General features: G+C 43.7%; 2 protein-coding genes across 2 annotated transcripts in view; both read left to right on the forward strand.

Moving 5' to 3' along the window:
• SDAD1 (SDA1 domain containing 1) overlaps nt 1–12083 on the forward strand; it is a 29708-nt gene extending 17625 nt beyond the window's left edge. Inside the window, exons 15-22 of the mRNA XM_087723978.1 lie at nt 392–489; nt 1736–1812; nt 3604–3736; nt 4175–4272; nt 6190–6380; nt 7081–7165; nt 8777–8938; nt 11972–12083. Of these exons, the coding sequence (XP_087580104.1) occupies nt 392–489; nt 1736–1812; nt 3604–3736; nt 4175–4272; nt 6190–6380; nt 7081–7165; nt 8777–8938; nt 11972–12022 (895 nt within the window). The 3' untranslated portion in view covers nt 12023–12083. The remainder of the gene's footprint in view (nt 1–391; nt 490–1735; nt 1813–3603; nt 3737–4174; nt 4273–6189; nt 6381–7080; nt 7166–8776; nt 8939–11971) is intronic.
• Nucleotides 12084–20359: 8276 nt separating this feature from the next.
• NAAA (N-acylethanolamine acid amidase) overlaps nt 20360–27134 on the forward strand; it is a 19034-nt gene continuing 12259 nt past the window's right edge. The window contains exons 1-3 of the mRNA XM_087723979.1: nt 20360–20625; nt 23339–23503; nt 25198–25324. Of these exons, the coding sequence (XP_087580105.1) occupies nt 20372–20625; nt 23339–23503; nt 25198–25324 (546 nt within the window). The 5' untranslated portion in view covers nt 20360–20371. The remainder of the gene's footprint in view (nt 20626–23338; nt 23504–25197; nt 25325–27134) is intronic.

A 27134-nucleotide genomic window follows, 5' to 3' on the forward strand; every position in this document is an offset into this window, starting at 1 on the left:
TTTTCACGAAAACGGGCCCGTTTTTTGTCAAAAAAAGGGCATGCATAGCTTTTAGGAGGCTTATAAAGTGCTCCTGGGGTCTGGGGGGCAAAAAATAGCCTGTTTTTCACTCATTTCTGCCCTCCCCATCCCCCAGGAGCGCTCTATAAGCCTCCTAAAGGCTATGCATGGCCATTTTTTGCAAAGGGTGCGGGATTTCAAGAAGCCAAAAATGCTGTATTCATCCAGATTTTTAGCCTCTCTTTTGAGGGTAAAAGGTGCGTCTTATACTCCGAAAAATACGCTATATATAATATGTTTGTGTATGTATACACACACACACACACACACACACACACACACACACACACATATATTACTCAAAAAAATATTGTATTTTCCAACTTTTTAGGATCAATGCTATTAAAGAGATCTCTGTTCGGTGCCCTTTGGCCATGACGGAAGATTTGCTCCAAGACCTCGTTCAGTACAGATCTCATAAAAACAAAAGTGAGTCATCTTTGTGTGCGTGCAAAATTAATCTCCGCAGACTCATATTTTCCTCCTGAGGGTCCTTGTTTACTTGCTTCAGGTGCTCGGTAGCTTTGCAGAGCTCATTTGCTGTCACTAATTCCAAGGGAGTGTTGTCTTTTAATTGGCTTTTCAATTTATTTCCATCTTTTCTGAGAGCTTCGGTGTTGCCATATTACGTCTTTTCAGAGCCAGCTTGTAGAGGAGATGGGAGGCGTAAAAATTTAATGAATAATAAATAGAAACAGTGGGAAGCCATCAAAAATAAAATCCAGAGGCCTACTCTATCTATCTATCTATCTATCTATCTATCTATCTATCTATCTATCCTATCTATCTATCTATCTATCTATCTATCTATCCTATCTATCTATCTATATCTATCTATCTATCTATCTATCTATCTATCTATCTATCTATCTATCTATCATCTTCACCTATCTATCTTATCTATCTCTTATCTTTCTATCCATCTATCAATCGATCTATCTTATCGATCTTATCTATCTTATCTATCGATCTATCTATTGATCTATCGATCTTATGTATCTATATTATCTATCGATCTATCAATCTTATCTATCTTTTGGTCTATCTATCTTATCTATCTTATCTATCTATCTAAGGAGCCGAGGTGGCGCAGTGGTTAGGGTGCAGTACTGCAGGCCACTTCAGCTGACTGTTATCTGCAGTTCAGCGGTTCAAATCTTACCGGCTCAAGGTTGACTCGGCCTTCCATCCTTCTGAGGTGGGTGAAATGAGGACCCAGACTGTGGGGGCGATATGCTGACTCTGTAAACTGCTTAGAGAGGGCTAAAAGCCCTATGAAGCGGTATACAAGTCTAACTGCTATTGCTATCTTATCTATCTATCAATCTAATCTATCTATCTTATCTATCAATCTATCAATCTTATTCATCTATTGTTCTATCAATCTTATCTATCTTATCTATCAATCTTATCTATCTATCTTATCTTATATATTGATCTATCAATCTTATCTATCTATTGATCTATCTTATCTAATCTATCACTTATCTATCTTATCTATCTATTGATCTATCTATCTTATCTATCTATCTTTATCTATGTACCTTATCTATCAATCTATCTACCTACCTACCTACTTACCTATATATCTTCCTTATCTATCTATCTACCTACCTATCTATCTCTGAACTTAGCTCTGTAAATCACGCTCAGCATTACAAATTGTTCTTCACAGACGTAGTGATGTCAGCAAGGACACTCATCCATCTGTTCCAGTCACTGAATCCACAAATGTTGCAGAAAAAATTCCGGGTAAATAATTATTTCATTTTTGTGTCAAAGAATGAACTGATCTCTGTTGATGCCTCCTCCCTCCCCCCCCCCCGAAATTAAAAGCAAAGAGCCCAGCGTGATGAAGAGTTGGTGTGAACTTCTGAATGAAAGCTTTAGTCCTGGGGTGTCAAATTCGATTTCATGGAGGGCCGCATCAGGGTGTTTGATCTTGGGTGTGGCCAGCTCGATGTCACTCGTATTGGCGGGGTGTGTGTGTGTGTGCCTGCGGGACCCAAGCACTCTGTCAGAGAAAGTGGGCTCCCGAGCTCCGTTTTAGGCTGTGACGGCCTCCTGCAACCTTCTGCCAGTGAAAATGGAGCCTGGCCGTGACCCTCCCAAGGTCCATTTTCACTGGCAGAGGCACCGCGGGCCGGTCCTTCGCTATCTCCAGGGAGGCCCCGCTGGCCAGATCTAAGCACCTCACGAGCCAGATCTGGCCCCCAGCCCTTGAGTTTGACATCCCTTCTTTAGTCTGTTGACTTCATTAGTAAGTCACATCTTATGTCCTATCTCTTGTTATGTCTGCTCTGTATCTTCTGCTTTTGATTGATTCTGGAGTTGCAGCTGTTCCGATGGGACTTTTTTTGCCATTGGCCATTTGGTGGGCGTTGTCCATGCTGGCTTGGAACTCCCTTTGTACCTCTTGGGGTTGTAGAAGACAGATCTGGCTTGTTTGAGCTGCTTTCTGTGATTGCCATCCATCGTCTTTAGTCCTTCGATGGCATCTTCTAAAACAGGTCTCCAAACGTGGCCACTTTAAGACTTGTGGACTTCAACTCTCAGAATTCCTCAGCCGGCTGGAGAATTCTGGGAGTTGAAGACCACAAGTCTTAAAGTCGCCACATTTGGAGACCCCTGTTGTAGAAGCAAGAGAGAAGATTCCCCAAACTTGAAGCCATCCTAGCTGCCTTGGAGCATCCTTTTTTAGAAATAAGTATCTCAGTAGCATGTAGTGTGTCAACTCGCAAGGCATCCCTGGTCTGCTCTCGAGTTGCCCTAGGCGGTTCCACCACAAAACCATGCTCGACGAAACCGTGTACCTGACGTCATCACAGCGCGACGAAAAAAGCACGCTGTGAGCGCTAAAGCTAAAATTAACCCCTAAACCTAAACCTAACCCCCCGAAACCTAAACCTAACCCTAAACCTAACCCTTAACCTAACCCTAAACCTAACCCTAACCCTTAACCTAACCCTAACCCTTAACCTAAACCTAACCCTTAACCTAAACCTAACCCTAAACCTAACCCTTACCTTAACTTGAATCGGCTTGCTTTCAAAGCGCTTTTTAAAGCGCCCTTTTTTCTCCGCGGTCGCTGTTGTCGCGCTGCTGATGACGTCAGCGACGCGCTTTAATCAAGCGCGCTTTAGTGGACCGCGGTTTTGTCGTGCCACGGCCCTAGGCAAGGGGGATGGGGAACTGACGACGCAGCACGGCAGCCATAAACAGAAGCACATTCCATGCATACCTTTCTCAAGGCTGTCTCCCAGGTTACCCGCAGCAGCCAGAGGGGCGTGATCTCTACAGCCCCCGAAAATGCTCCGTTGTTGGAGAATGTGATTTATGACATACTCTGGGGGAAGGGGGAAAACAGGGTCATAATTGGGTTGTAAATTACGTGGGGTCAGAGTTGGCTTCACTTGGGCACCTGCGGACATGTTGCTCCTAATAACTGGATTTCTTTTGAAGCTTGGCTCGAGACTCATGTTTAATTAGGTCATCCCTCTAGAACCTTGACATAGTATTCATTAATCATTGATTTGTCTGTAGGGTAAACCAACAGAAGCCACATCAGAAGCCAAGATCCACGAATACGGGGAATTGGATGTCAAAGATTATATTCCGGGAGCTGAAATCCTGGCGCTCGAGAAAGAAGGAGAAAAAGACCTTGAAGAAGAAGGAGGTCAGTTTGAATTTGGCATCCATACATTTCTGCTCCTCCTAGTTAGGAATTCTGGGAGTTGAAGTCTACAGGTGTTCGAGTTGCCCAGGTTTAGATACTTCTGATTTAAGGTGTGTAAGGGATTATCTTACATCGTCTTAAAAGGCTAATTATATTGATGTATGGCCCCTCCCCTAGGGAATAAAAGAAGAGCGAAAGGGGAGTGGAGTTTGCAGGAGACAATTAGTTTGCTTAATTAGTTCGTGACTCTCCGAGACTCCTTGCCAAGTTTTGCAGATATCGGCCTGGCAGCTCTCCAAGCCAGATAAGGTCTGTGACTGTAAATCCTCCCTTGAAAGACTTTGCTGGATGCGAATGAGCAGAGTTCACACCCTCTCTTAAAAATAATTTTTTCCATTCAATTGCACCGCTCACATTTTTTAAAAAACTTCTTTCCAGATGGTTGGGAGACAGCCAGCTGCAGCGAAGAGGAAGACGATGAAGAGGGAGAATGGGTGGACGTCCATCATTCCTCGGATGAGGAGCAGCAGGAGATAGTAGGGCTTTCTTTCACCCTTACATGTTTTTAACCAAAGAGTTTCCTCTATAATTGTAACTATTCTTTGCTAAGTTCCTAGCTCATTTAATTGTGCCCGAGTTGCGAGATGTGACAGCCAGGCACATTCTAGGACTGGGGGGCGGGGGGGGGGGCTTGCACCCTCTGGGGTGCGAGTCGATATTCCAGGGGGTGCGAAACTTGGGTTTAGAAGTGTCATAATTGTAGTGTGTATGCATAACAATATGCGTACAATTATTTACTTTTGTAAGAGATGTGAGAATGTATCAGAAGCGTTCTAGGGGTGCGGGGTATAGAAAAAGTTGGGAACCCCTGTTCTAGGATGACCTTCCCTAGCATGCTTGCTTGCAAATAATTCCTCGTTGTCGTGTAGGTGTGACTCACTGCTACGACACTTTCGTGCAGGTAGTCCTCTGCCTACAGCCATTTGTTTAGTGACCATTTGCGCAGCACCGAAAAAAAGCGACGTCATTTTTTTCACACTTACGACCGTTGCAGACTCCCCGAGGTCACGTGATCAGAATTCAGGCGCTTGGTAACTGAATCACGTTTATGACGGGTTGCAGTGTCCCTTTGACAACTTTCTGACAAAGGGGAGGCCAGATTGGCTTAACAACTTTTTAGACCAATGATAGTTAACTCTTTTGGCACTGAGTGGCGAAACCGGAGCGCACCGGAACCCAGAAGAGAGCCGCTGGCTGGGGCGCATGCGCGCGGTAGCCAGCTGCACTTCTGGGTTCTGTCACGCACATGCATGATGGACAGCTGCTCTCTTCTGTGTTCTGGTGTACACAGGACCTGCTGAATAGAATTCTATTGGAATGGAATGGAATGGAATGGAATGGAATAATGGAATGGAATAATGGAATGGAATAAGAATTAGAATTAAAATTAGAAATAGAATAGAGTAGAGAAGTAGAATAAGAATAGAATGGAATAGAATAGAATAATGGAATGGAATAAGAATTAGAAATAGAATAGAGTAGAGTAGAGTAATAGAATAAGAATGGAATAGAATAGAATAATGGAATGGAATTAGAAATAGAATAGAGGAATAGAATAAGAATGGAATAGAATAGAATAATGGAATGGAATAAGAATTAGAAATAGAAATAGAGGAATAGAATAAGAATAGAATAGAATAATGGAATGGAATAAGAATTAGAAATAGAAATAGAGGAATAGAATAAGAATGGAATAGAATAGAATAATGGAATGGGATTAGAAATAGAAATAGAGGAATAGAATAAGAATAGAATAGATAGAATAATGAAATGGAATAAGAATTAGAAATAGAAAGAGGAATAGAATAGGAATGGAATAGAATAGAATAATGGAATTAGAAATAGAATAGAGTAGAGGAATAGAATAAGAATGGAATAGAATAGAATAATGGAATGGAATGGAATAAGAATTAGAAATAGAATAGAGTAGAGGAATAGAATAAGAATGGAATAGAATAGAATAATGGAATGGAATAAGAATTAGAATAGAGTAGAGGAATAGAATAAGAATGGAATGGAATAGAATAATGGAATGGAATGGAATAAAAATTAGAAATAGAATAGAGTAGAGGAATAGAATAAGAATGGAATGGAATAGAATAATGGAATGGAATGGAATAAAAATTAGAAATAGAATAGAGTAGAGGAATAGAATAAGAATGGAATGGAATGGAATAATGGAATGGAATGGAATAGAATAATGGAACGGAATGGAATAAAAATTAGAAATAGAATAGAGTAGAGGAATAGAATAAGAATGGAATGGAATAGAGAAAAAATAACGGGCACTTTGAATGTACACTAACCGGCGTACCTCAAAATGAAACCGCCTTGCATGCAGCTCTCAAAAGGCCTCGTCCAGGCCTCACCTGTTTTGCCTCTTCCCTCCAAAGGCCAAGAAGATGGAAGGCATGCCTCTGGAGGAACGGAAGGCCAAGGCAACCCAAGTCAGCAGCGGCCGCCTCCTCACTCAGGAAGACTTTCAGAAGATCCGCCTCGCTCAGCTGAGCAAAGAACTCAAGTCCGCCCCTGGCAAGGCAGCCAAGAGGAAGAACATAGAAATAGACAGCGACGAAGAACCAAGGTGCAAAGCCATGGATGCGAAGGCCAGGGGCTCCTTGCGTTGAGAGTTGAGGGAGGGAGACCCCCAAAACTCGGGATCTCTTGCTCTCTAACCTGATGCCTTAATCATCACCCAAAATGGCTCTCAAGTTTCTCCTCCTCTCGAAGGAATATTTTTTCCTTTCCTTTTCGCTCCAGGCTGTTCTTATCGGTTCCACCACAAAACCGTGCTCGACTAAACCGCGTCCGACTAAACCGCGTAGCTGACGTCATCAACAGGGCGACAACAGCGCGGAGACAGAAGCACGCTGTAAACCCTAAACCTAAAATTAACCCCTAAACCTAACCCCCCTAAACCTAATCCTAAACCTAACCCTTAACCTAACCCTTAGCCTAACCCTTAACTTAACCCTAAACCTAACCCTAAACCTAACCCTTAACCTAACCCTAAACCTAACCCTAAACCTAATCCTAAACCTAACCCTAAACCTAACCCTAACCCTAAACTTTAACCTAACCCTAACCCTAAAGCTAACCCTAAACCTAACCCTTACATTAAGTTGAATCGGCTTGCTTTCAAAGCGCAATTTAAAGCGCCCTTCTTTCTCCGTGCTGGCTGTTGTCGCCCTGTTGATGACATCAGCGACGCGGTTTAATCGGGCGCGGCTTAGTCGAGCGCGGTTTTGACGGGTCACGGTTCTTATCTCTCTCATCTTTTACAGGGGGGAGCTGCTGTCACTTAGAGACATCGAACACCTCCACAAAAAACCTCGGTCCGATAAAGAGACGAGATTAGCCACGGCACTGGTGAGTTGTGTGGATGCGAAAGGTGCAGACTTAAAATTGGCAGCCGTTGTTCAAAAAGCGTGTGAAAAGCTCAACCAGCCTCTCCCACGGCGATCTTTTTGCCTTTTCTCCATTTTGATGTTCCCTCTGCCTCCCGAGGGAACGGGAGATGGTACTCCGTAATGAGCCTTCTCGAGCCGAGGTGGCGCAGTGGTTAGGGTGCAGTACTGCAGACCACTTCAGCTGACTGTTATCTGCAGTTCAGCGGTTCTAATCTCACCGGCTCAAGGTTGACTCAGCCTTCCATCCTTCCGAGGTGGGTGAAATGAGGACCCGGATTGTTGGGGGCAATATGCTGACTCTGTAAACCGCTTAGAGAGGGCTGAAAGCCCTATGAAGCGGTATATAAGTCGAAATGCTATTGCTATTGCTAATATAGCTGCATTTCTGCAGTGCAGCTATAATTTAATTTGTGAGCTTCCTTATTTACTTCCACAAGGCGTGCTGCATGTTTTAAGATGAAACACATTCCTGCATTTTAAAGGGAAAAAGGGAGAAAATTCAAAGCATTCTTAAAGATCCATCTCATCCTGAACACCCCCCCCCCTTTTTTTTTTAAACTATTACCATCTGGCAGACGGTACAGGACATTAAAAACAAGGACAAAGAGGCTTCTATCCCAGGGCAGTAATTATACTGAATGCTATCTGCTGTGTAGTGCAATATTAATGCAATATCAGGGGTTCTCCATTCAGTTGTGTAGAATGTATGCTTGTGTTTTATTTTTTTTTATGTACAATGCACACTGAAGATGGCATTTAATTTTGTTGTATGAGGTGCAATGACAGTAAACTAAACTAAACATGAACTGGTGTTGTGGCCCACCAGTAGAGCTGGCAGCAGATTCGGACAGTGAGGAGGTTGGGGAGGCACATGGGCCAGTACTGGAGTCTGGGGAAGGCTCTGATGAGGGCTCTGTGTAGGAGGCAGAGAGGGGGCCAGGGCTGTCTGACAGTTATCAGCTGCCTTCAGAGTCTTAGATCAATGGGGCAGACAAAAAGCTGGAGCCTTTTCCCAGTGTGCGCATGCACAGAGTTGCCAGACGAAGGGAACAGCTAAAGAACAGGGGTCGACTTGGGAGTAAGGCCACAAGTGGACGGTGAATGGCCCCTCCCAGAGGGAATAAAAGAGGAACGAAAGGGGAGTGGAGTTTGCAGGAGACAATGAGTTCATGCCTGCATTCTAGCCAAGTATTGCAGCGTCTGAAAGATCTCGGCCTGGTCACTTTCCAAGTCTGATCAAGGTTGGTAATTGTGAACTATTTTGAAAGACTGTGGGGGAGAGGAAAGACTTTGCAGGAGAGGAATTCACTGTAAATTAAACAAAAGGGGTTAGCGGGACGAGGACTTGGCTTCGTGCTGCTGGGGAAGCCTACGTCAGAACAACTGTCATAAAAAGAGCATAATACAATACAATAGCAGAGTTGGAAGGGACCTTGGAGGTCTTCTAGTCCAACCCCCTGCCTAGGCAGGAAACCCTATACCATTTCAGACCAACAGCTCCTTAAAGACTTCCAGTGTTTATGTGATGATGTGACCACATCTCTTTTCTTCCCCCGTGGGTTTTGTTTAGGCCGGCAAGACCGACAGGAAAGACTTCGTGAAGAAGAAAACGAAGCTGAACCCTTACGCCAGCTCCACGAACAAAGAGAAGAAAAAGCATAAGAATTTCATGATGATGCGATACAGTCACAACGTCCGGACGAAAAATAAGCGTTCGTTTAGGGAGAAGCAGGCAAGTTGACAATTCGTTATCAAAAAGATCTCCAAATAATAGGTAGTCCTCGGCTTAACGACCACAATCGAGCCCCAAGTATCCGCTGCTAAGCAAGGCAAGTTGTTTTAAGTGAGTTGCTTGCCCCGTTTTGCAAACTTTCTGGACGATGTCGTTAAGTGAGTCGCTGCAGTCATTCAGTTAGCCACAGTTTTATTAAGTGAATCAGGCTCCCTCCTTGACTTTGATTGTCAAGAAGGTCGCAAAAGAGGATCGCAGGACCCCGGGGCGTGGCAACCGTCATAAATATGAACCAGTTGTCAAGCATCCAAATTTAAATCATGACCATGGGGAGCCTGCAATGGTCATAAGTGTGGGTAAAAGGTCATAAGTGACTTTCTAGTGCCCTTGTAACTTTGAACGGTCGCTAAACGAATTGTTGTAAGTCAAGGACTGCCTGTAGGCTTGAACAAAACACGGGTTTCTGTATGTTATGAATGCTGATTATTTTTAATTCTGTGGCCAAGGCCCTAAAAAAACCAGATCAAGGATTGCTAGAAATGAGTAATTATAATGCCTGCTTATAAGATAGGTTGCACTTTGCCTGAAGGAAGATGAGACTAAAAATTACTCCGTGTTAATTAAGTGTGGGAGAGAATGCATAGTTGTCAGTGGTGAGCCACACACGAACCTTTGGAGTGAATTATGCATTTTTAGTTCTGTGCAGTGAGCAGTTTTTTAAGTCGTCAGTTTAGTTCCCTTAATACCCATCGCTTTCTTTTCTGTTTCCCAGTGCAAGTTTTCTATTTTTCCTAACTCTAGAATTGCTAAAAATCACCGTCTTCTTTTAACAACCCCATAATCCCTTGCAAAGGGAGGGGGGGCAATCTGGGCGAATGAATGGAGCTTCAGTGTTTACTGCCCTTCCTGTTGCCAATGCGGAGTTTTGTTCAGCAGATATAACAATAGCGATAGCAGTTAGACTTATATTCGATTTCGATTTTCGATTTTATTGTATTTCTATGCCGCCCTATTCCCAGAGGGACTCAGGGCGGCTCACAAACCAAGTTGGGGGGGGGGGGGGGGAACAGGAAAAAAAAAAAGACAACGGACACCACAACACCACAATTTTAAAAACAATCAACAGCTACACCATTCGAGCGGGGATAGGAACTCATCAGCCCCAGGCCTGGCGGAACAGCCAGGTTTTTAAGGCTTTGCGGAAAGCCTGGAGGGTGGTGAGGGTCCGAATCTCCACAGGGAGCTCGTTCAGAGGGCCGGAGCAGCCACAGAGAAGGCCCTCCTCCGGGTGGTAGCCAGTCAGCATTGGCCAGTGGATGGAATTCGGAGGAGGCCTAATCTGTGGGATCTAATCGGTCTGTTGGAGGTAATTGGCAGCAGGCGGTCTCTCAAGTACCCAGGCGGTCTCTCAAGTACCAATATACCGCTTCATAGGGCTTTCAGCCCTCCTAAGCGGTTTACAGAGTCAGCATATCGCCCCCAACAATCTGGGTCCTCATATTCTCATTGTGCCCAGAGAGAGAAAAATCTGCCCTTACCTAGGATCGAACTCACAGCCTCCTGACTGTGAGGTGAGACTTCCACCTCTAGGCCACCGCACCACTCGTAGAATAGCTAAGAATCCTAAAAGTTGAGACCTATAAGTAAGTCCTTGTTTTACAATCATAATGGACCATCATGCACAGTGCTTTCGTAAGTCATGACACTCGTAAAGCAGATCCCCCCCCCCCCCATCAGCCTGATTTTACTCCCAATTTTGTGACAGTCATTATGTAAAACACCCCGTAAAGCCATTAAGCGAAGTCATTGTTTCATTATGGGGCATTTTTGGTGAAGACTAGAAGTAATTTATTGACAAAAGTATTGGGGGGGAGGGTAACAGTCATGTGACCACAGGATGCTGAAAACACCCATAAATTTGAGCCAAGTATCCGACAGGTCACATGACCGGAACAGCAACCAATGGGATTTGGGAACAAATATCTTTTTTTTTTGGAGAAGTTGTCGTAACTTCAAACGGTGTTAAGCATCTGGTCATAAATCGAGGACTACCTGTAATGGTTAAAACAATGTTTTTCAACCTTGGCGACTTTCAGATGTGTGGACTTCAACTCCCAGAATTCCCCAGGCAGTATACCTACCTATGGTATGTCCGTCTGGGGAATTCTGGGAGTTGAAGTCCACCCCTTAAAAGTTGCCAACATTGGGGGGGAAAAAACCTTGACTTAGTACAGGGGTGTCAAACTCGATTTCATCGAGGGACCCATCAGGGCTGTGTTTGCCCTCGGGGGACCGGGTGGGCGTGGCCAGCTCGACATCACTTGCTGAGGTTCTGTTTTCGGCCACGATGGCCTCCTGCAGCCGTCTGCCAGCTAACATGGAGCCCGAGGGAGGCACACGCAACCTCTCTGGGCTCCGTTTTCAGCCGTGATGGCCTCCTGCAGCCCTCTGCCAGCTAACATGGAGCCCAAGGGAGGCACACGCAACCTCTCTGGGCTCCGTTTTCAGCCGTGATGGCCTCCTGCAGCCTTCTGCCAGCGAAAATGGATCTCAGGGAGGCTGTGCGCGGCACTCCCAGCCTCCTTTTTTGCTGTTGGAGGTACCACGAGCCGGTTCCCTGCTGTTTCCAGGGTCGTTCCCCCCCCCCCCCCCCCCGGGCTAGATCTAAGCACTCTGTGGGCTGGATCCAACCCATAGACCTTGAGTTTGACACCCCTGGCTTAGAAGGTTGAATGAAGCACTGAATTTCTAACATTTCTACTTGACTGATGATTACTTTTGAGGTTAAACATGCATCAGTGAGCTTAATAGAGTTTCTTACATTTTTGCGGTATGGGAACAATTAATTATTTTTAGCCTGGCTTAGCATAAGGTGTGGATTAGAACCGGGCACAAAGTGATTATGCAATCGGGGAATTAAACCCACGAGATTTTATACGGGGTTATTGTGCAACGTCTACATTCCAAGATTTTCCTTTGCAAAGCAATTCTTGTACGCTAACATTTTTATATTTTATTTCATTGCCATTGCAGTTGGCGCTACGGGACGCCCTTTTAAAGCAGAAAAAAAGATTGACGAAATAACCACGGAGCAGCAGAGGATATATAAATTTCGGAAATTATAGTTCGAAAAGTAGAAAACCAAGAGGACTGGAGAAAATAATCGAAGATGGCGAACTGTAGCAATAAACCGATTTCATTCACAAAATAATTTAAAAAGAGACTTCTTATGCCTTACATGCACAAGAAAAATATAAATGACATTCCGCTATTTTTCCCAGCTCATGACAGCCTTCAAAGAAAGATTTGTTTAAAAAAGAAATTTTACAAAATTAAGTATTATTTATGATTTGTGTTCTGGTATTTACAATGGTGCGGTGGCCTAGAGGTGGACCTCCCATCTCACAATCAGGAGGCTGTGAGTTCAATCCTAGGTAGAGGCAGATATTTCTCTCTCTCGGCACGATGAGAATATATCTGCCGAATATGACTCCGCATTGGCAACAGGAAGGGCATCCGGCCAGTAGGCATTCAGGTCCATTCAGTTACCCAGACTCCACCCCGCAAGGGATTATGCGGTCATTAAAAAGAAGAAGATGATGATGATTAATAATCCAATCCAAATCCTACAAACTGCGAAGGGATTGTTACACACTGCATTAGCCTACAAATTTATATATATATATACGGGAAAAGAATGTGGCTTCTACATGACTGTAAAATATGGTTTTAAATAAATATATGAAAAAATATTTTTTCTGCCTTCTCATTTATTGACTTAACTGTAAGATGAGCTGGACTGGCTGACCCACCGTATTTTTTGGAGTATAAGACGCACCTTTTCCACTCAAAAAAGAGGCTGAAAATCTAAGTGTGTCTTATACACTGAATACAGCATTTTTGCCTTCCGAAACCCTGCCTCTTCACCAAAATGGCCGTGCAAAGCCTTTAGGAGGCTTTCTGAGTGGTGCTGGAGGCTGGGGAAGGCAGAAATGAGTGAAAAACAGGTCGTTTTTGCTCAATTTTGCCCCAGCCTACAGGAGCACTCTATAAGCCTCCTTAAAGGCTATGCATGCCCTTTTTTTGACAAAAAAAGAGGCCAGTTTTTGCAAACAATGGGCCATTTTCGCTCGTTTGGGGGGGGGCTCACCTCCCCAGGAGTACTCTACAAGTCTCCTAAAGTCTATTCATGCCCTTTCTTTTGGAATAAAAACAAACAGGCCCGTTTTTGCCAAAAACGTGCTGTTTTGGGGAAGCCTGCAGAGTGCAAAAACTTTTTTTTTTTTAATTTTAAAATCTTGGTGCGTCTTATACACCGGTGCGTCTTATACTCCGAAAAATATGCTAATCCAGTTTGCTGAAGAACAATCTGTTCCCACTGTTTCTTTTCACAGAAACAGTTGTAGAGATCATCTATTCTATTCATCTATTCTAGCCTAACCCTCTGTTCAGTGTAGGAGCATTTTTTGGGACAGGTGTTCGCTCCAGCCTCTGGCTGAAGACTTATTTCATGTCCTTATGACAATGAGTTGCTTATTTCCCTGCGTAGGAGTTTGTGCCATCCCACTTCCTGAAGTTTAAGGAGTTACATTTTAATGCATTTTAATAACTTCTGACCTCAGCCTTGGAATACATCTAAATATAATTTATAGGGCTGTGTGAAAAGGGCCCTTTTAGCATATAGACTTTGCATTACTTTGATACAAACTCAGTCAACCCTCCTGCAAGGGTTAATAAATCAACTCTTATTTATTCACCTTACTATAGGATGATAAAACACAAACACACAAAAAACTGTGGCCAGCTGCTGTATTATCATAAAAAATTAAAACCAAATGCTTTTAGCCTGATGTGTGTGTGTGTGTGTGTGTGTGTGTGTGTGTGTGTGTGTGTGTGTGTATATACACACCTTATCTAGCTTGGAAAGCTGCCATGTAAATATATATATGATTTTTTACAACCCCTGGTAAGCCCCAATTATGGGAGGAAGTTAACTGCTTCCATCATCTGTCAATCGGCTCGTCACAAGAGTCCATCACGACAGAAACCCAATATTTTTACTGTTGCCTTTGTTATATTTGTGTTTTTTATTTGTGCTGATAAATAAAGGGAGACTAGTATAGATCTATTTCAAGCTATTTAGCTCTCATCAGCTAGCCATACCCTTACTGGGATTTGAACCTGGGCTATATTACATACTAGGCAGACTTCTTAGCCATTAGGCCACAGGCTCTTATCAGCGAAGCCAGGGTGAAAGGTATCTATTAGATTTTTACAACCCCTGGTAAGCCCCAATTATGGGAGGAACATACATGCATGCATGCATGCATGCATACATACATACATACATACATACATACATGTATGTATATATATATATATATATATATATATATATATATATATATATATATATATATATATATATATATATATATATATATATATATATATATATATATATATATATATATATATTTGGCCACTTGCAAAAGCTCTCTTCAAATGACCAGGTGCTCCAGCCCATAATATCTGAGCATCTCATAATGCTATGTAACCATAATACCCTCCCAACTCCCTCTGTGTGTTTAGTTACAGATCTGGAGGATTGCCTTCATTAAATCATGAGAATTATAGACTGAAATTCATTAGTGAACAAATGCAGGGAGTGTAAATTCCAACCAGCCACCTGTTCTGATCTAGGCTTCCCCAAAAAGCATGAAACAGATTCCTGGTCCTGACAAAACTCCTTTGATTAAACGAAGGTGAATTCCTCTCATTCACATTCAGCAAAGGCCTGATAAATACCCTTTCAAAGGAATATTTATGACCACAGACCTTATCTAGCTTGGAAAGCTGCCATGTAAATATTTTCTAAATGAGGTGTTGTGCAAGGAAAGACTTGGCACAGAGTCTCTGAGATTCACGGACAGATCTTCACACTCCTGAAACGACCGAACAAATTTTTTCCTGCAAAAGCCCACTCCCCTTTCGCTGCTCTTACATTTCCTATGGGAGGGGCCATTCACCATCCACCTGTGGCCTTCCTCCCAAGTCGACCCTGATTTCTTAGCTGTTCTTTTCTTCTGGCAGCTCTGCGCATGCGCATACTGGGAACAGGCTCCAGCTGTTCCTCTGCCTCACTGCTGTCTGTCTCCGAAGGCAGCTGAGAACTGCCAGATGGCCTTCGCCCTATCTCTGCCTCCGACACAGAGCCGTCGTCAGAGCCCTTCCCCGGCCTCCAGGACTGGCCCATGTTCTTCCTCAACCTCCTCGTTGTCCGAATCTACTGCCAGATCCGCTGGTGGGCCACACTATCCAAACACTATCCAAAGCTGCAGTTCCTATGGAATTAAGGAAAAAAATGCTTAAATTATGTTTAACACAGTTGTAGTTAATGATTGGCAGAGTTTGATGATTAACTTGTTCAGATTACATTGCACTTTCTTCTACCAAAAGTATGTATAAGGACACAGACTTTTTAAAAGTATTCCTAGGAAAGTAGGAAGGAAGGGAGATTTTTTTTTTACTATTTCATCCCTTAGACACTGATTTATTTTTATTTACAAGCAGTTCTTCGTATACGAGCACAATTGAGCTCAGAATTTCTGTTACTAAGCCAGACGGTTTGTTCAGTGAATTTTGCCCCGTGTGTTTTACAACTTTTTTGTTTGTTTGCCATCGTGCTAAACTGAATCACTGCAGTTGTTAAGTTAGTAACACGGTTGTTAAGCGAATCTGGTTTTCCTAGGTTGACTCTGCTTGTCAGACGGTCGTAAAAGGGATTCACCACACACACACATACACACACACACACACTCACAGACTAGGACAGTGCAAGTGCCCGAATTTTAATCACGTTTTAATCACGTTTTCACACAAGACTGCTGCGATTCTCGTGTGAAAAGCAGTCATAACTCACGTTTTCAGTGCCGGTGTTACTACAAATGGTCACTAAGTGAACATTTGTAACCCCTGCATTAAGAAAATTTATGTAGCTGCCCAACTCATGTTTCGACTCTGGGCAGCTTACAAAGCATAATATTGGATGTTGGGGGGGAAATTAAGACAGCTTAAAAAGTTTTTTTTTTAAATACTTTTTTTAATTTTCCATTTACATAACATATAATCACATGTATACTATTACGTAGCCAATATCATATTGTATTAATTAATAATTACGTCAATTCATCTTGCCATCAACTACTGGAAAAAAAACTAAAAAAGATAGAAACCAATTATTGGATCTTCTGCTCTCCATACACCACTTTCTTCTGCCTCTCTCCTCCCCCTCCTTACCTCCTTTCTTCTCTCCATCATCCTTTCCTACTCTACTTCCCCTTCCTTTCTCCTTCTCCTCTCTCCTCATTCCACTCCTCCTTATTCTCCTCATCTTCCCCCCTTACCCTCTCTCCTATCCCTCTCTTCCCATCTTTCTTCTCTCCTCTGCTTCCCACTCTTCCTCTCATTCACTTGGTGTATTTCAGCTTCTGAGCAAACTCCATTCTATGTTGATGGTATTTATGCTTCCATATCAATATACTTAACACATCTTAGTTTTAAAGAAAAAATAAGAGAAGACAGTATACATGTGCAATCATATTACTTTAAAATCTAACACCCCTCGTCAAGCCTAATATACTTCCCTCCCTCCCACCCTCCCCCCCAACCTTCCCAGAATCCATACACAGTATAAATCTTTAACAAAAGCAGTCTAAAATATATTTGAAAAAAGAATAGAAAATTGATAACATCTTTAAATTGAACTTAGCTCCTCCTTGCTAGGCTAACTTTAAACAATTTTATATCATTCCTGATCTTAATCATAAGCTATGTGGAATTTGTTAGTCCCATATTTATTTTGAGTATAATCGATCCATTTTTTCCAGTCTCGTTTATATCTCTCGTTTGAATAGTCCTTAAGATACGCAGATATTTTAGCCACCTCGGCTAGGTTTGTGACTTTCAATGTCCATTCTTGGATAGCTTAAAAAGTTTTTAAAAGTCAGTGGTGGGATTCAATTTTTTTTTACTACCGGTTCTGTGGGTGTGGCTTGGTGGGCGTGGCAGGGGGAAGGATACTGCAAAATCCCCATTCCCTCCCCATCAGCTGGGACTCAGGATGCAGAGAATAGATGGGGACGGGGCCAGTCAAAGGCAGTATTTACTCAAAGTTTCCGCTAGCGGTTCTCCAGAACTGGTCAGATCCTGCTGAATACCATCTCTGGTCTAGCTGGATCACCTGAGATCCTGTTCTACATACAGGAGCACGAGTGAAAAAAAAAACAATCCAGACAACTAGATGGAAAACTATTGCACAGGGGGGACGAAATTGGACTGCCCTTTGTCAGAAATAGTGTAGGGTCTCCTGCTTGAGAGGGGGTTGGACTAGATGACCTACAAGGTCCCTTCCAACGCTGGTAATCTGTGATTTATAAAACCTTACATCGGGGTTTGTGAGTATCTTTTGAGACAAAAATCAGTTGGCAAAACATTGATGTGACTTAAGAGAGGCTATTTAGGTACGTTTACTCCTGGGGGGGAAAGCTATGGCAAATCTAGACAGCATACTAAAAAGCAGAGACATCACCCTGCCAATAAAAGTGTGTATAGTCAAGGATGTGGTTTCCCCAGTTGCAACGGATGGCTGTGAAGGTTGGACCATAAGGAAGGCTGAGCACCAAGAATGGAGGCCTTTGAACTCCAGTGTTGGAGAAGACTTCCGAGAGTCCCTTGGACTGCAAGGCCATCCAACCGGTCAGTCCTAGAGGAGATCAACACTGACTGCTCTTTAGAAGGCCAGATCCTGAAGAGGAAACTCAAATCCTTTGGCCACCTAATGAAAAGGAAGGACTCCCTGGAGAAGAGCCTCATGCTGGGAACGATGGAGGGCAAAAGAAGAAGAAGGGGACGACAGAGAATGAGGTGGCTGGATGGAGTCACTGAAGCAGTCGGCATGAGATTAAATGGACTCCAGAGGATGGTAGAGAACAGGAAGGCCTGGAGGAACATTGTCCATGGGGTCACGATGGGTTGGACACAACTTCCCAACTAACAACTTAGGTGCCTCTACCTTCCTTCCCCAGCAGAAGCACACCTGCCTCCCTCCCTCCATTCCTGCTCACCTGGTTGCTCAAGACCGTGCCTGCAAGCTGTGTGTAAGATTTCTTTCCGTGCAGGTTGTGATTAACAATCCCACAGGGCGGAATTAACCCATAATATAGTTTTGAGGCCGAAGGGCTTAAGGTGAGGCTAACTTTGCCGTCTTCGTCCGGCAAACCATCTTTCTTGGTGTTTTCTGAGCTCAGTTTGTTTTCTTGCAGCCAGTCCTCATCACAACAGCCAACAACTTTGTGAAAGACAAAAAAACTCTGGGGAAGTCATGACCATTGTGTAGAGCTTGGGACCAGCCTGTAAGCTTTGATGCAACATCTAAGGAGGAGATAAAGCGGCTTTGCAAAATATAATAATACATAGTATAGTAATGTATATAATTAGTAAATATGTTAATGTAAGTGACATCCCGACGGAAACGCTGTAATGAGTGGAACTCTATGCTGTTGTTTTTAAGGTTGAAATATGTTTAATAAAAATTTTAAATTTTTCAAAAAAAGAAGGAGAAACAATACCAAAACAGGAAGAAGTTATTCGAAAAATAATGGACTGTGCTGAAATGAGTAAACTGACACTTGAAATTAGAGAACAAGAGGAGGAGCAATTTTATAAGATATGGGACTTGTTTTATCAGTGGTTGGGGGGAAAAAACTTGGAAATGAAAAATGTTTTACTCATGTTTTAACTGAAGGAGTTAAATGATAACACAATCATGCTGTGAAACAGATTAATAACGATACAATGAAAAACTGATACATCTATGAATTGAATACTTTAGAATTTTTTTGCTATAAAAAGGATAAGGATAACAACGATTTTATGTATACTTGATAGAGGATTGGTGATATAATGTATAACCTTAAGAACATATTACAATGATATCTTGTTGATAAATAATTTTAATAAGGCAATAATTAAAAATGGGTATATGTATGTATGTATGTATGTATGTATGTATGTATGTATGTATGTATGTATGTATATATTTAAAGTCACAACCCCTGGTATGCCCAAATATGGGGGGAAGGTCACACTTCCATTCTCTGTCCTTCGGCTCGTCACAAGAGACCATCCAGACAGAAACCCAATATTTTTTACTGTTGCCTTTTTGTTACATTTGTTATGTTTGTGCTGATAAATAAATAAAGGGAGACTAGTATAGATCTATTTCAAGCTATTTAGCTCTCATCAGCACAGGTTCGATTCCCAGGAAGGGTATGGCTAGCTGATGAGAGCTAAATAGCTTGAAATAGATCTATACTAGTCTCCCTTTATTTATTTATCAGCACAAACATAACATATATATATGTAGCGACTATTTAGAATATTTTGTTGAAAAATGAAGGAATAAGGTTTCTGTTTGAAGGTATGAGGTACAAGGATAACAATGAACATAAGCATACCTGATAGTTGATTGGTGGAATTATGTATCATGGAAAATAGTGATGTATAAATATAAATGGTTAGTAAAAAAATTTTTTTTCACATGGGGATTATATAAAGGTACACTGTTATCAAATAGGCAATCAAGAATGTAAGGAAACTATGATTTATTGGGGAAAAAATAATACTAATCGTAATTGAACATATACTATAGAATGAAAGTGAGGTATTTAGTTATACTAGATGAAAAATCTGTGATGGTAAATGTTATTCGAGAATATGGATGTTAAAAAGCTTATAACCAAACGACATGCTGTATGTGATGATGCCTTTTGTGTGTGTGTGTGTGTGTTGTCTGTGTAATAAAAATAAAAAAAGTTTTAAATTTTTTAAAAAAAATTTCAAAAAACTTGGAACAAACTGTTGTAAGTCGAGGACCGTCTGCACAGGGTCTCCTGCTTGAGCAAGGGGTGGGGGTGGGCTAGAAGACCTCTAAGGTCCCTTCCAAGCTCTATTCTGAATGAAGTCGGAGGTGTCCCAACCTGGAGGCTTTCAAGAAGAGACTCGGAACGGACCGTTGTAAGTCGAGGGCCGTCTGTGTGGGGTCTCCTGCTTAAGCAAGGGGTGGAGGCGGGGTTGGACTAGATGACCTCCCAAGGTCCCATCCAAGCCCTATCCCGACTGAGTGTCTCTGGCGCAAAGCTTTCCGCCTTCGGAAGTTTTTGATCGGCTTTTGAGCGCTTCGCCCGCGGAACTCCTGGCCGGATCGGCTTGGCAAACGCTCCGGGGCGGAATCCCCTTTGGCCAACCGCGCCCAGAGGCGAACGCAGCTCCCGGGCGGGCCAGGGCGGAGCGGGGGCGGCGTTGAACAAGCGGCGGGGCAGCCAATCCAAGCGGCGGGGGCCGGCCGTGGAAAGGCCGAGCGGCGGTCCGCGGATGCCCGCTTCGTTCTTGCAAGCCGCCGCTTCCATGGCCGGCCAGGGACGCGGGGGCTCCGGCTCGTCCCCGGCGCTCCTTCTGGGGCTGCTGCTGCTGGCTTTGCCCCGTGGCGGCGGCGGCCACCCCCGCCCTCCAGCCGCCCCGATGCGTTTCAACGTCAGCCTGGACAGCCCGCCCGAGCTCCGGTGGGCCCCGGTCGGCCGGCACTTCGACCCCGCGTTCATGCGAACCGTCATCGGTCACATCATCGAGTGAGCGCTGGAGGCTTCTCCCGGGAGGAGGAGGAGGAGGAGGAGGAGGAGGAGAGGGGCGAGAGGGGCGCGCTGGCTGGGTGGGAAGGAGCCCCAAAGCCCTAAGCGGAGGAAGGGAAAGTGGGAGAAAGTCTCTCTTTCTCTCTCTCTCTTTCTTTCTCTCTTTCTCTCTGTCTTTCTCTCTCTGTCTCTCTCTGTCTCTGTCTCTCTCTTTCTCTCCCTCTTTCTGTCTCTCTTTCTCTCTGTGTATCTTTCTCTGTGTCTTTCTCTCTCTCTGTCTGTCTGTCTGTCTGTCTGTCTCTCTCTCATTCTCTCTCTCTCTTTCTTTCTCTCTGTGTATCTTTCTCTGTGTCTTTCTCTCTCTCTCTGTCTCTCTCTGTGTGTGTCTCTGTCTCTGTCTCTCTATTTCTCTCTCTCTTTCTGTGTATCTTTCTCTGTGTCTTTCTCTCTCTCTGTCTGTCTGTCTGTCTCTCTCTCTCTCTCTCTCATTCTCTCTCTCTCTTTCTTTCTCTCTGTGTATCTTTCTCTGTCTTTCTCTCTCTCTCTGTCTCTCTCTGTCTCTGTCTCTGTCTCTCTCTTTCTCTCTCTCTTTCTGTGTATCTTTCTCTGTGTCTTTCTCTCTCTCTCTCTGCCTCTGTGTGTGTGTGTGTCTCTCCCTCTTTCTGTCTCTCTTTCTGTGTATCTTTCTCTGTGTCTTTCTCTCTCTCTCTCTGTCTCTCTCTCTCTTTCTCTCATTCTCTTTCTGTGTATCTTTCTCTGTGTCTTTCTCTCTCTCTCTCTGTCTCTCTCTGTGTGTGTCTCTCTCTCTCTTTCTCTCTTTCTTTCTCTCTCTCTCTCTGTGTCTTTCTCTCTCTGTCTGCCTCTCTTTTTATCTCTCTGTCTCTCTTTCTTTCTCTCCCTCTCTCTTTTTCTCTCTGTGTATCTTTCTCCGTGTCTTTCTCTCTTTCTCTCTCTCTCTTTCTGTCTCTCTCTCTGTGTCTTTCTTTCTCTGTCTCTCTTTTTATCTCTGTCTCTCTTTCTCTGTCTGACTCTCTCTGTCTCTCTTCTCTTTGTGTTTCTCTCTGTCTCTCTTTCTGTCTCTCTTTGTCTGTCTTTCTCTTTCTGTCTCTTTCTCTCTCTGTGTGTATGTGTGTCTCTCTCTTTCTCTGTCTGTCTCTCTCATCTATTTCTGTCTCTTTTTTCCTCTCTGTCTCTCTCTCTTTGTGTGCCTGTCTCTCTTTCTCTGTCTGTCTCTCTATCTCTCTTTCCCTGTGCCTCTCTGTGTCACTATCTCTCTGCCTATCTGTCTCTCTTTCTTTGTCTCTGTCTGTCTCTTTTTGTATGTGTCTTTCTGTGTCTCTCTTTCCCTTCCCCCCCTCCCTCCCCCCTCCCCTGTCTTTGATTCAGAGTGTTTGTATCCTGGCTTGGTCCCTGGTTTGCTAAGGGAGAGGTTCCCTTCTTGCCTTCAGAAGAAGGAGGAGGAAGAAGCAACTTGGAATGCAGAGGAAACTTCCTAACAGGGAGAAAAATTGCATAGGGTGAAGAAAAGAGATTAGAGTAACCTTCCATTTCCTGGCAGAAATATTGTAAGGGATTGAATGGGATGAATGTTGGGTTGTTTAAAGGGTGGCTCAGTGGCTTGAGCTTGTTGATCAGAAAGGTCAGCAGTTCAGCAGTTCGAATCCCTAGCACCGTGTAACGGAGTGAGCTCCCGTGACTTGTCCCAGCTTCTGCCAACCTAGCAGCTCGAAAGCACGTAAAAAATGCAAGTAGAAAAATAGGAACCACCTTTGGGGGGAAGGGAAAAGCGTTCCGTGCGCCTTCGGCATTTAGTCCTGCTGGCCACATGACCACAGAGACGTCTTCAGACAGTGCTGGCTCTTCAGCTTAGAAACGGCGATGAGCACTGCCCCCTAGAGTCTGGAACGACTAGCACATATGCGCGAGGGGAACTTTTAGCTTCACCTGGGTTGTTTATGTGGCACTGTTTCCTGCTTTCGCTAGCAATTTCAGGTAGTCCTGGACGTGCGTGGGACCGAAATTTCCGATACAAAGCGAGGTGATTGTTAAGTGAATAGCTTAATGAAAAGGAGTACTAGGGGAGACATGATAGCAGTCTTCCAATATCTCAGGGGCTGACACAAAGAAGAGGGAGTCAAACTATTCTCCAAAGTGTCTGAGGGCAGGACAGGAAGCAATGGATGGAAACTAATCAGGGAGAGAAGCAACTTAGAACTGAGGAGAAATTTCCTGACAGTTAGAACAATTAATCAGTGGAACTCCTTCCCTCCAGAAGTTGTGAATGCCCCAACACTGGAAGCCATTAAGAAGATGCTGGATAGCCATTTGTTTGAAATGGTGTAGGGTTTCCTGCCTGGGCAGGGGGTTGGACTAGAAGACCTCCAAGGTCCCTTCCAACTTTGCTATTGCATTGCATTGTATAAATCAGGAGGTGGGGCACACGGGGGGGGGGTCTCACGGACATTGCATTATGGGTGCGGGCGCGCACAGGCACTGTCGTATGGGCGTGCATGCACTTTTAGCACATGACGGTTAGCTAACCCTGACTTACACCATTCCGGATGAATCGATATCCCGTCTCTTCTTAAAAACCTCCAGTGTTGGAGCACCCACAACTTCCGGGGGTCCAGCCGTTCCCCTGGCTACGAAAGGTACGTAGAATAAAACAGGTTAATGATGCTACGTATGACCCCATGGCTGCCTTTTCTTCCAGTTCCGTCATCCCCAAATGGGTCCATGCCATTATTCGACCTATCGCAGAAGAAATAGGAACCTACATCCCCCAGCCTTATGAAGGAGAGATCCGGGGACTTTCCAAAATCTTCGGGATTAACGTTGGTGACGGGGTCCTGCTGAACCTGGCCTACGAATTCACGGCGTGAGTGTTGCGGTGCTTTTTGTGAGTCTCAGGAATGGAGGCGGGGGGGGGGGGGTCGGACCTAGGCTTCCCCCAAAAAGCACAAGGAAGATTCCTGGTCCCGACAAAACCCCTTTTATTCAACGCATGTGAATTCCTCCCATTCGCATTCAGCAAAGACTTTAGCAAACAGTCTTTCAAAGGAGTATTTATGACCACAGACCTTATCTAGCTTGGAAAGCTGCCATGTAAATATTGTCCAAATGAGGCTGTGCAAGGAAAGACTGGGCACAGAGTCTCTGGGATTCAGGGACAGATCTTCAGACTCCTGAAACGAATCTAATGACGGAACAAACGAATTGTTTCCTGCATAAGCCCACTCCTCTTTCGCTCCTCTTTTTTTTCCCTCTGGGAGGGGCCATTCACCTGTGGCCTTACTCCCAAGTCGAACCCTGTTCTTTAGCTGTTCCCTTCATCTGGCCACTCTGCACATGCGCACACTGGGAACAGGCTCCAGCTGTTCTTCTGCCTCACTGATGTCTGACTCTGAAGGCAGCTGATAACTGGCATACGGCCCTGGCCCCCTCTCTGCCTCCAACACAGAGCCCTCACCAGAGCCTTCCCCAGACTCCAGGACTGGCCCATGTTCCACCCCAACCTCCTCACTGTCCGAATTTGCCGCCAGCTCCACTGGCCGGCCACAACAGTAACATTGTCAGGTTTCCAAGTAATAAACCCAGTGCAATCTGAACTCCTGGGTTTTCCTCAAAGTATGAATTTATTAGGCATATCATATTGACACAGCTGATGAAAACCCAACTCTGAAAGACCCAGGGTTTTCCCCACCCAAATCAAACTCCAAAGTTGAACGGTTCCTAAACAAGTGTTTTTAAGTCAAGGATGACATATATCAATCTAGGATCGGATGGAAACATCAGACTATGTGTATTTCATTCACTGTTGTGAGTTCATTCCTGATTTATGACCAAGTCCCTTAGCAAGTATTTGAAGTTACGACAGAAGCCTCGAATATAATCCTCCCTGCCGTTACAACGTCTAATATTAAATACATACTTTCCTTATCTACTTTTTCTGATATTATACCATTCAAGTTCAAGTTTAAAAATCTACATGTCTCCCTATCATCTTTTCTAGCCACCTGTGTATCTTTGTCCAACAATGTTTTAGCACAAGTCCACCACATATGATAAAATGTGCCCAATTTCTTTTTTAGCACAAATCCACCACATGTGATAAAATATACCCATTCTTTTTTAGCACAAGTCCACCACATGTGATAAAATGTGCCCAATTTCTTTTTTAGCACAAGTCCACCACGTGTGATTAAATGTGTGCCCAATTTCTTTTTTAGCACAAGTCCACCATGTGTGATTAAATGTGTGCCCAATTTCTTTTTTAGCACAAATCTACCACATGTGATAAAATGTGCCCAATTTTTTTTAGCCACATGTGATAAAATGTGCCCAATTTCTTTTTTAGCCACATGTGATAAAATGTGCCCGTCTTTTGATTACATTTCCAGCATTTGCTAGACATGTTTTTGAAACGTTTTAGCTAACCTAGCAGGTGGTAAATGCCACCTATAAAACATTTCATATACATTTTCTTTATAAGAAGTTGCCATTGTTAATCTATAGTTCCTTTCCGACGTTTAGGCTTTTCTAACAGAGCCGCTGCACTTTTCTCTCGCACAGTTTCTGCACCAGTATTGTCGCTCAAGACAAACAAGGAAATATATACCACGGTCGGAATATGGACTACGACTTTGGAAATTATTTAAGCAAGATCACCATTGATGTGGATTTCATCAAGGATGGGCAGGTACAAAAGAGCCTAGCAGGGATTGAAAATTAAAAATTTTCTCGGCAGCAACGTAGGAAACAGTTTGTTTTGAGGTACAAACTGTCCTCGGCTTATGGCCACAATTTATGTTGTTAAGCAAGGTGGCTGTTCAGAGGGGTGGCACCCGATTTTAGAACGTTCTTGCCACAGTTGTTAAGAGAATCACTGCAGTTGTTAAATGAATCATGAGGTCGTTAAGCGAATCCGGCTTCCCGCATTGACTGCGCTTGCCGGAAGCCGGCTGGGATGGTCGCAAGTGGGGAGCACGTGACACCATCATAGCGCAACTGTCATAAATACATGTCAAGCGGCCAAATTTTGATCACATGACCGTGGGAACGGTGCGATGGTCATAAGGGCGAGAACTGGTTGAAAGCCATTTTTTCAGCCCCATTGTAATTTCAAGTGGTTGCTAAGTGAACGGTTCTAACTTGGGAATGACCTGTACATGCATTTAGTAGCCAAACTATGTTATCGTCAGTAAATCAAGCGTATTGCAAACCTTTGCTTTCCAGGATCTCTCTACCCAACTTTTATAAGCATAACCAGTGGTGGGATTCAAATATGGAGGGAAGTATGCAATGGAGAAGCCCAAGGCTCTGTTTTAGGCCCAGGACTCTTCAACATCTTCATCAATGATTTGGACGAGGGAATAAATGGGGAACTCATCATATTTGCATATGACACCAAGCTGGCAGGAATAGCCAACACTCCAGAAGACAGGCTTCAGATACAGAAGGATCTTGACAAACTTGAACATTGGGCACTATCTAATAAAATGAAATTCAACGGTGATAAAAGTAAGGTTCTACATTTAGGCAAGAAAAACGAAATGCACAGATACAGTATAGGTGGCACCTTGCTCAATAGTAGTAACTGTGAGAGGGATCTTGGAGTCCTAGTGGATAACCATTTAAATAGGAGCCAGCCGTGTGCAGCAGCTGCCAAAAAAGCCAACACAGTTCTAGGCTGCATCAACAGAGGGATAGAATCAAGATCATGTGAAGGGTTAATACCACTTTATAAGGCCTTGGGAAGGCCACGCTTGGAATACGGCATCCAGTTTTGGCTGCCACAATGTAGAAAAGATATGGAGACTCTAGAAAGAGTGCAGAGAAGAGCAACAAAGATGATTAGGGAACTGGAGACTAAAACATTTGAAGAATGGTTGCAGGAATTGGGTATGTCTTAATAGAAAGAAGGACTAGGGGAGACATGATAGCAGTGTCCCAATATCTCAGGGGCTTCCACAAAGAAGAGGGAGTCAAACTATTCTCCAAGGCACCTGAGGGCAGAACAAGAAGCAATGGGAGGAAATTAATCAAGGAGAGAAGCAACTTAGAAATGAGGAGAAATTTCCTGACAGTGAGAACAATTAATCAGAAGTTGCCTCCAGAAGTTGTGAATGTTCCAACACTGGAAGTCTTTAAGAAGATGTTGGATAGCCATTTGTCTGAAACGGTATAAGGTTTCCTGCCCAGGCAGGGGGTTGGACTAGAAGACCTCCAAGGTCCCTTCCAACTCTGCTATTGTATATTGTATATTATAAATAATTTAACAACCGGTTCTCTGCTTTAATAACCAGCTGGGTAGGCAGGGCTTGATAGTCATGTGACTGGGTGGGCGTGGCCAACTCAACATCACTCATGTCGATGGGCGCTTCGTCTTAGCTGTTACAATGTAATAAGGGTTAACCGGAGAGGCAGTTTCTATAAGCAGGGCAACAAAGATTAGGTTAGAAACAACACCAGAATGTTTCCTTCCTGCCTTCCTTACAAAATTAGCCCTG

The sequence above is a fragment of the Thamnophis sirtalis genome, unplaced genomic scaffold (genome assembly GCF_051295495.1).
Source record: "Thamnophis sirtalis isolate CommonGarterSnake01/CBP01778 unplaced genomic scaffold, rThaSir2_p1.2 scaffold_10, whole genome shotgun sequence".
Taxonomy (NCBI): domain Eukaryota; kingdom Metazoa; phylum Chordata; class Lepidosauria; order Squamata; family Natricidae; genus Thamnophis; species Thamnophis sirtalis.